Source organism: Trachurus japonicus, chromosome 15, assembly GCF_045865225.1.
Source record: "Trachurus japonicus isolate A0001 chromosome 15, Traja_1.0".
Taxonomy (NCBI): domain Eukaryota; kingdom Metazoa; phylum Chordata; class Actinopteri; order Carangiformes; family Carangidae; genus Trachurus; species Trachurus japonicus.
The window spans coordinates 1,215,460-1,225,459 of NC_140921.1; the positions used below are offsets into that span (position 1 = coordinate 1,215,460).

Consider the following 10,000-nt stretch of genomic DNA (forward strand, 5'->3'; position numbering starts at 1 on the left):
ATCAATAATTCATCAATAATTCATCTCCTCATTCTATTTGCTTACAAACCTCACTGAATAATTAATCATTTATATATTTAACATTTATAAAATCTAATTATTGAACTATTTAATGATCCAGTGTGTCCGTTTGTTTAATGTTTTTTTTTATAAAATAACAATTTAAAATAAAAAAAGCGACTTCATCTGGATCGTTAACTCTGATCGGTTTCTGTGGCGTTCATCAATAATTCATCAATAATTCATCAATAATTCATCTCCTCATTCTATTTGCTTACAAACATCACTGAATAATTAATCATTTATATATTTAACATTTATAGAATCTAATTATTGAACTATTTAATCATCCAGTGTGTCCGTTTGTTTAATGTTTTTGTCTCATTGAAACACTGTGACATCATCCATCGATCAGACGTATTGATCAGTTCAGTGTCGATCAGAAGATAAATGTATAAAGTTAAAATAAATGAAGATCAGATTTTATTTCATGAATCAAAACTTTAAAGCAGTGAGAGAGTCTGATGAGATGAGACGAGACAGTATTATTGATCGTTAATCGGTGATCAGCTGTTGTGGAGTCAGGCTGGACCTTCCTCTCTCTGTGTGTGTGTGTGTGTTTGTGTTTTCCCGTGAACACCTGAACGCACCACGATGAGTCTCTGCTGCGGTTCGGTGCATAATGAACCCAGCTGATCCATAATGCAGCAGCAGCCGACGCTCCGACGCTGCTCCACCGGTCCCTGAACGCCACATCTGCGTGGTGCGTTCAGGTGCTGCCTGCTGGTGAAGAACAAGTGACCGTCGGACAGTTAAGAGTTGTTTATTTGGGACAAAAACTCTATATTTAAAGTTTTTCTGCACTTTTTGATCGTCGTCTAACATCTGGATCAACGTCGCCACACATCTGGATCGTCGTCCTATAACATCCGTATCTTTCTCTAACATCTGGATCGTCCTCTCAAATCTGGATCGTCGTCTAACATCTGGATGGTCGCTGAACATCTGGATGGTCGCCTAAAATCTGGATCATCGTCTAAAATCTGGATCGTCTTCTAACATCTGGATCGTCGTCGGATCATTGTTGAACATCCAGATCGTTGTTGAACATCTGGATCGTCTTCCTAAATCTGGATCATCATCTAAAATCCGGATCGTTGTTGAACATCTGGAGCGTTGTCCCATAACATCCAGATCTTTCTCTAACATCTGGATCGTCTTCTAACATCTGGATCATCATTGAAAATCCGGATCGTTGTTGAACATCTGGATCATCATTGAAAATCTGGATCATCGTCTAAAATCCGGATCGTTGTTGAACATCTGGATCGTCGTCCTATAACATCCAGATCTTTCTCTAACATCTGGATCGTCTTCTCAAATCTGGATCGTCGTCTAACATCTGGATGGTCGCTGAACATCTGGATGGTCGCCTAAAATCTGGATCATCGTCTGAAATCTGGATCGTCTTCTAACATCTGGATCGTCTTCCTAAATCTGGATCGTCGTCGGATCATTGTTGAACATCCAGATCGTTGTTGAACATCTGGATCGTCCTCTCAAATCCGGATCGTTGTTGAACATCTAGATCGTTGTCCTCTAACATCCAGATCTTTCTCTAACATCTGGATCGTCGTCTAAAATCTGGATGGTCGCTGAACATCTGGATCGTTGTTGAACATCTGGATCATCATTGAAAATCTGGATCGTCGTCCTATAACATCCAGATCTTTCTCTAACATCTGGAATCGTCTTCCTAAATCTGGATTGTCGTCTAAAATCCGGACCTTTCTCTAACATCTGGATCATCGTTGAACGTCTGGATCGTCGTCGGATCATTGTTGAACATCCAGATCGTTGTTGAACATCTGGATCTTTCTCTAACATCTGGATCATCATTGAAAATCTGGATCGTCGTCCTATAACATCCAGATCTTTCTCCAACATCTGGATCGTCGTCCAACATCTGGACCAGCTCGGCACCAGGACTCTGAGGTCCAGTCGGACGCCATGATCGGGGTGAACAGCATCCACTCCACCGGCCGTAACCGGTCCCGGTCGCTGTGCTCGGTGCGGAGCGGCCGCGACGCCCGGGACACCGACCCGTTCCGCTATCCCAGAACGCCGCGGTCCCGCTCCCTGAAGCCGCTGGCGTTCCCAGACCTGCTGGGGAAGACCCAGGACGGACAGCAGCACCTGCACAGCCGCAAGAAGAAGGTAGAATCGGTTCTGAAGAATCCGTGTATCGTTCGTTCTTTCTATTTTCAATTAGCATCAAAAATCAAAAAATTAAAAAGTGACGGAATATTTTTTTTTTAAATATTTTTGGGCGTTTTTGCCTTTATTTGACAGCACATAGTGAGATAGACAGGAAAGGGGGAGGCAGAGAGAGGGGGAATGACATGCAGCAAAGGTCTGCCCGACACGGGATTCGAACCGGGGACGCCTGCATTGAGGATTGTAGCCTCTACATGGGGCGGCCACCTTAAAGGGATAGTTCAACATTTTGGCAAATTGGCCCATTGCCATAATCCCTATAGTCATAGCAGTAGGTTTGTTACCTTTAATTGTCGGTGTAAGCTATTTTCAGTACGGCGGAGCGAAGCGGCAGGCTGCTCAGGGCTATGCTATGGACGCTAAGGGAATTTCTTGGTTTCCCTCATCAAACTCATCAAATACACAACCCAACAACTCAAAAACGCTGTTGTGGACAAGTTGTGAGCTGCACAACCACCACGCTATGAGATAATAACGGAACGTTACGAGACGGAGCTGTTTTAGACGTAAATTCATGCAAAACCGCTGATGCGCGTTACGTTCAGGGACAGTTTTTCAGCAAGCAGACTCTGTATTTACCCTGTATTTACCTCGAAAAAGGCTCAGTTTCGTAACGTTCCATTATTATCTCATAGCGTGGTGAATGTGCAGGTCACAACTTGTCCATGAGAGCGTTTTGGGATTTTGTATTTGATGAGTTTGATGAGGGAAACCAAGAAATTCCCTTAGCGTCCATAGCATAGCCCTGAGCAGCCTGCCGCTCCGCTCCGCCGTTCTAAAAATAGCTTACACCAACAAATAAAGTTAACGAACCTACTGCTATGACTATAGGGATTATGGCAATGGGCCAATTTGCCAAAATGTTGAACTATCCCTTTAACCACTGCGCCACGCACCGCCCCTGTTTTTTGTTTTTTAATCGAACACTAAAAATGAAAAAATGTTTTGTTTTTCATTTTTCATTTTTAGGCTCAGATCAAAAATACCAAATGAAGAAACGGACCACAGGACTGAGTCTGATTTTAAAAGTCTTGTTGCGTCGTTAACAATGTTTTTCCCTCCAGCTGCGCCGGTCACGTAACTGAAAACTATGAGCGATCTCTCTAGGTCTGACCCGATTATCATATTTTGATAATCGAAGCTTCGCGGACATAAAATCGATTTTAATCGAAGCTTCGGCGGCCGGCGGGGTGAGCGATCGTAACGTCTGGAAATAATGAAAGTAATGGCAAACAAACACTGCATATGTCCAAAATCAGGCAGGTTTCCAGGATGCCAAGTAGCCGACTCATTGTAATGTAACAACTGCCGATGAGAACCGGTGTCAAAAAGGGAAAAGGGAGGGGGGAAAAAAATCGATCACGGACTTTCATTATCGATTACCATGGCAATGAACGAAGCTTCGAAGCTTCAAATTTTTTGGGTCAGCCCTAGATCTCTCTGACGGCTTCTCTCTGATATCTACCAACTGTTTTTGCAGAAATGAATGTCCTGATGTTTCCTTTGAAACCGACGGCAAAACGCTGAAAACTCAATACTTCTTATAGGAGCCTGGCTGGGAGCGAAGGCCTGACAGACATAGCAACAGTAACCAGGTCACGTAAACCCGACCAATTAAATATTAAAATCAGATTCAGTAGATTAAAAAACAAAAAACAAAATAATCCGTCACTTTTTCATTTTTTGATTTGTGATTACTAATTGAAAATAGAAAGAACGAAACTTCTGAAGGTTCTGCTCTATGCAGACGACTCTCTGCTCTCAGTCACTCAGTCTGCGCTCTGATTGGCCGATTGGCCGCCTGCAGCTGGCACTCACCTGTCTGCAGGAGGTGGTTTGATTGGTCAGTGGGCGGAGCCAACGCAGGAAGTTCATCACCAATCTAATTAACGTCATATCTAAATTCATCGTTTCTTTATCTTAACGATTCGTTCAATAATTTCAGACACGAATCGTTTCCTTCATGTTTGAGTCAGTTGATGACATCACATTATCTAACGCTTTTCTGTATTGTGACAGTTTATTTAAATCAGATAAACAGCTTTAGAAGTACAAGTGGCTGTTTTCTTTTTTACTGATTCTACTACTTTGCTCTTGAACTCACCACTGCAGGTTTTTCACAATAAAAGCTCGTCACGATGATGATCAGTGTTTCCAAATTTAAAGTTTTAAAAGTCTGAACGACAAAGGTTTTGTTAAAGTTGAAACTTGTTTGTCTCCACTGTTGAAGCCAAGGGTCCCACACACACACACACACAGACACACACACACACACACACAGACACACACACACACACACACACACACACACACACACACACACACACACTCTCTGACCGGCTGTGTTGTGTGTTTCAGACTCTCTACAGCTCCATCAAGAACGAGAAGCTGCAGTGGACGATGTGAGTTCATCTCTGCTGCTGCTGCATGTTTCTGTGTGTGTCTGTGTGTGTGTGTGTGTGTCTGTCTGTGTGTGTGTGTCTGTCTGTGTGTGTGTTTTTCCCCGCTGCCCTGACTCCCATATTTAAGCCTCTGTTGCCATGGCAACCGTTCCCTGCTTCTTTCCTCTTTGTAATTACAGGTCAGCATCCCAACGCCCATACACACACACAGACACACACACACACACACACACACACACGCACGTCGTTAGCATCTGTCCTCCCTCATGTTCAGCCTCATCACTTTAACCCTTTAGTTGATTGTTCTGTTGGTGGAGGATGATGATGATGATGATGAGGATGATGATGAGGAAGGCAAGGCAATTTTATTTCTATAGGACGAATCTCCTTGTTGTTTACAACTACTTCCGGGTAGAAAACCAGCATGAGAACAATAGTGACGGACGAGAGTTTCACTATATTTATCTAATTTTTCATGTCACTATATCACCGTTTAGACTAATCTGATGTTTGTAAAGTTTATAAAACCAATGATTGGACAAACATTACTATTTCTGTGTGCACATTTTTGTAATTAGTCATGGTTATCATAGATTAGCCGGGCTAACGGTTAGCTACCTGTTTAACTTTAATAACTCAGTGACTCAATAAACGCTCCATGAAAAAATATTTTCTCCAGCGGATATCTGAGTTCCAACATGACTGAGCTAACTGGAGTAGTTTCATGTCGTGTCCCACAACGGGAGGGTTTTAACCAAGGGAGTAGGTTTGATTTTGACATTGGTGGGGACACAAAAGTGCTCCGAGGCATCGCTCCTGAAAGTTGATGTTTATTGCATTTGCAATCATAATTTCATGTTATGTAGGGGTAACTAATGAGCAACTAATGAAAGATGGCAGTTTAAAGAAGGCAACTTAGAAGAGTTCTCAGTTACTCTGGCTGAAGTCAACTGTGCATCATCATGACTAACACATCCATAATTATTTAACCTCACCTGTGAATTTCCAGCCTCTCCTCCATCTCCTCCTTCTCTACCTCATCCACCTTCTCCTTCTCTACCTCTTCCTGCCTCTCTGAATATTGGTAGGGACGTGTCCCTAGCGTCCCTACCCAATTCTACGCCCTTGGTTTTAACAGCTGACGTCCTGCTGTTAGCTTAGCTACCGCCGTTAGCTTAGCTACCGTTAGCTGTCCCTGTCAGCTGAGCCACTGATGCTTTCTAGACACTGTGATTCCCCCAAACTGAATAAATACAACACATAGCAACACAAAACACACACACAGAAATAGTAATGTTTCTTCAATCATTTCAGATTTGTCTAAACGGTGATAGGGCGTGAAAAATATGATATATATAACTAAACTATTGATCTCATTCAAATTATGTGCTGGTTTTCTACCCGGAAGTAGAATGTAAACAACAAGGCGATTCGGTCTATAGCCCGTTTTTACCACCAGTTTGTCTCAAAGGGCTTTACATCCCATCATAACAACATCCTCTGTCCTTAGACCCTCACATCCACTGAGGAAAAACTTCATAGAAAACCCTTTTAACAGGGAAAACCAGGAGAAAGCTCAGGGTGAGCAACAGAGTCGATCCCTCACCCAGGACGGACAGACGGGACAGAGATGTTGTTACAGACAAGAAAACAGTTGATAGTTTATGACACAGAATGTGGGAAACATGGAAATGTTAACAACAGCTGAAGGAGGAAGCTTCTGGTAGGCAAGGGAGGCAGGGAGAGCAGACCAGCTTAATGAGAGGACTGGATGGCAGACTGGTTCATAGGAAGGGAGACCAGCTTAATGGGAGGACTGGATGGCAGACTGGTCCATGGGAAGGGAGGGCAGACCGGTCTAACAGCAGGGGAAAGGGCGGGGGGGGGGGGATGCAGGCAGCGGCTGGTGCAGAGAGATGGAGCTCCGGTGGATCTGTGGAAACATATTTTCATTTTTCATTTCATTTATTAGTTTATTTCATAGGGACAGTGCACCACTAATCAACAGAGTTAAAAGAAAAACTGTAAGTGGGCCAGAGTTAGCCAACAAGGCTAGTTTTCGTCCTACCTAAAAAACCTAAAAGTCAAAAAAAGGGGGCAACAATTAAGTCCTTTCAAAACACAACTTACATAGCAATCTACCTAGTAAAAGCTCATAATAACAAGTAAAACAAGTAAGAAGTCTGACATACAGCATGACAAAAGCTCATGGCATGCAGACATAACATGCAGACAGGGAGAAGAAGAGTGGGAGAAAGCAAGAGAGGAAAGTAGCTAGAAACACATGCAAGTAGCACACAGAGCTAAAACATTAGCACAAACAATATCAGACATTACAAGGCAGGACATGAAATGGCAGGCATTAGGCAAGACAACAAAAGCTAACAAACAAGCAAACAAACAGGGAAAAAAAACAAAAAAACAGGACATATAATTACAAGCATTGAGAAAGAGCACAAGTAGTGATTGATTTGTGATTTACATGATTAGTGATTACATGATTGATTATTGATTAACCACTGCCTTAACTGTCTTTTAAAAGAATAGACCGAATCGCCTTGTTGTTTACATTCTACTTCCGGGTAGAAAACCAGCACGTAATGTGAATGAGATCAATAGTAACGATCGAGAGTTTAGCTATATATCATATTTTTCACGCCCTATCACCGTTTAGACAAATCAGAAATTATTGAAGAAACATTACTATTTCTGTGTGTGTGTGTTTTGTGTTGCTATGTGTTGTATTTATTCAGTTTGGGGGAATCACAGTGTCTAGAAAGCATCAGTGGCTCAGCTGAAGGGACAGCTAACGGTAGCTAAGCTAACGGTAGCTAAGCTAACGGTAGCTAAGCTAACAGCAGGACGTCAGCTGTTAAAACCCTCCCGTTGTGGGACACGACATGAAACTACTCCAGTTAGCTCAGTCATGTTGGAACTCAGATATCCGCTGGAGAAAATATTTTTTCATGGAGCGTTTATTGAGTCACTGAGTTATTAAAGTTAAACAGGTAGCTAACCGTTAGCCCGGCTAATCTATGATAACCATGACTAATTACAAAAATGTGCACACAGAAATAGTAATGTTTGTCCAATCATTGGTTTTATAAACTTTACAAACATCAGATTAGTCTAAACGGTGATATAGTGACATGAAAAAGTAGATAAATATAGTGAAACTCTCGTCCGTCACTATTGTTCTCATGCTGGTTTTCTACCAGGAAGTAGTTGTAAACAACAAGGAGATTCGTCCTATAGTGAGTGTTTGATTCTCTAATAGACAATAACATAGAGAGAGTGCGAGACACCAAGGCCAAACTACAAAGTACAAGAAGAAGATAAAGAGGATGATGATGATGATGATGATGATGCAGATCTTCATCGTGTCTCTGTCTCTGTGTGTTGAAGTGATGAAGAGGAGTTGAGGAAGTCGATGTCGGAGCTGGCCGACGTGCGGACAGACTCCGCCTCCCACACCATGAAGCGTCTGGGCAGCGGCGGGAACCCCCTGGTGGGCGTGGCCCAGCAGGCCGACGGCGAGCTCTACAAGAACGGCTTCCTGGTCCGCAAAGTCCACGCCGACCCCGACGGCAAGAGAAGTAGGTAGTAGGCAGTGTGCAGTATGCAGTATGCAGTATGCAAACAAAAGCAAAATCTGCAGTATGCGAAAAATTCCCGGATGTCGTAGTGATTCGGAAAATATCTCCAGTATCTGACCAGTCTACATTGCGTACTGTATCCCACAATGCAATGCTCCCCTGACGTCTAACCGTAACCAAAGACGGTAGTGAAGTATCTTTGCCGTGTACCGTAACTATAGTTTAATAAAATAAAACGTAATGCAGACTGATGTGTTTGTTGTAAAACATGTATTTGTTGATGTAAATGTGGTGATTTGTGTCCGTAGGCTCCAGAGCCCCGAGGCAGCGCTGCTCTTCTGTCCAATACACACAGGAAGCTTCACTTTACATTCAGACTAACTAATGCTACTGATACAGCTGTTAGATTTCATCAATGAGACCAACATTTATCTCCTAGAAATAATTTAACCAGCCGGTGGTAAACCTCTAAAAACCTGCGGGTAAGTTAATTAGCGATGGTTTTCTCCCCCGGGATGACGACGGAGGTTGGCCGGCCGAGCAGCTCTGCAGACCGGCTGCTGTCTCAAACTTCTAACCAGCCGTCGTTTGGATAAACTGGCCGTATATTTGGGATCTAAACAGTTACTTTCTCACATGAAAACATATTAAAACTTAATAAAGTTACGTAATAACAGCGCTAGAGCGGGAAATAAAACAGCTTTTAGCCTGTTTTACAGCTACCGCTACCGGTTGCTGTGAAATGCATTCTGGGAAACTTGTATACTGTTACTGTGGTGTGAACGCTGTCAGTCTGCTAAAGTAGCAGACTGAATACTACATTCAGTATGCAGTATACAGTACATACTAACGCAGTATGTAGTAGATAGTACGGTAGTATGCGGTTTCGAAAACAGCCGCTGCATTTCGCGGCAACCGGTAGCAGTAGCTGTAAAACAGGTGAAAAGCTGTTTTATTTCCCGCTCTAGCGCTGTTATTATGTAACTTTATAGAGTTTTAATATTTTTTCATGCGAGAAAGTAACTGTTTAGATCCCAAATATACGGCCAGTTGATCCAAACGACGGCTGTTTAGAAGTTTGAGACAGCAGCCACTCTGCAGAGCTGCTCGGCCGGCCAACCTCCGTCCTCATCCCGGGGGAGAAAACCATCGCTAATTAACTTACCCGCAGGTTTTTAGAGGTTTACCACCGGCTGGTTACATTATTTTTAGGAGATAAATGTTGGTCTCAGTGATGAAATCTAACAGCTGTATCAGTAGCATTAGTTAGTGTGAATGTAAAGTGAAGCTTCCTGTGTGTATTGGACAGAAGAGCAGCGCTGCCTCGGGGCTCTGGAGCCTAACGTTACGTACAGAAATCACCACATTTACAAAAAATAAATAAATATTTTACAATGAACCGATCAGTCTGCATTAAGTTTTATTTTATTAAACTATAGTTACGGCACACGGCTACACTACCGTCTTTGGTTACGGTTAGACGTCAGGGGAGCATTGCATTGTGGGATACAGTACGCAATGTAGACTGGTCAGATACTGGAAATATTTTCCGAATCACTACGACTTTTCGCATACTGCAGATTTTGCTTTTGTTCACATACTGCATACTACATTTTGGCCAAATCAGTACGTACTGGCAGTATAGTATGTGGTTTCGAATACAGCCTCTGTCTTTATTGTTGTATCATGTCTGATTTCCCATGATGCCTTGCTCCGCAGCGCCGC

The 10,000-nt window shown here is 42.8% G+C and overlaps 1 protein-coding gene across 1 annotated transcript in view; it reads left to right on the plus strand.

The window, feature by feature from the left end:
* The window catches only part of LOC146972957 (uncharacterized), an 82,546-nt gene that overhangs the window by 59,580 nt on the left and 12,966 nt on the right, over nt 1–10,000 (plus strand). The window contains exons 12-14 of the mRNA XM_085799061.1: nt 4,636–4,679; nt 8,085–8,275; nt 9,995–10,000. The exon at nt 9,995–10,000 is cut by the window's right edge and continues 65 nt beyond it. Of these exons, the coding sequence (XP_085655187.1) occupies nt 4,636–4,679; nt 8,085–8,275; nt 9,995–10,000 (241 nt within the window). The remainder of the gene's footprint in view (nt 1–4,635; nt 4,680–8,084; nt 8,276–9,994) is intronic.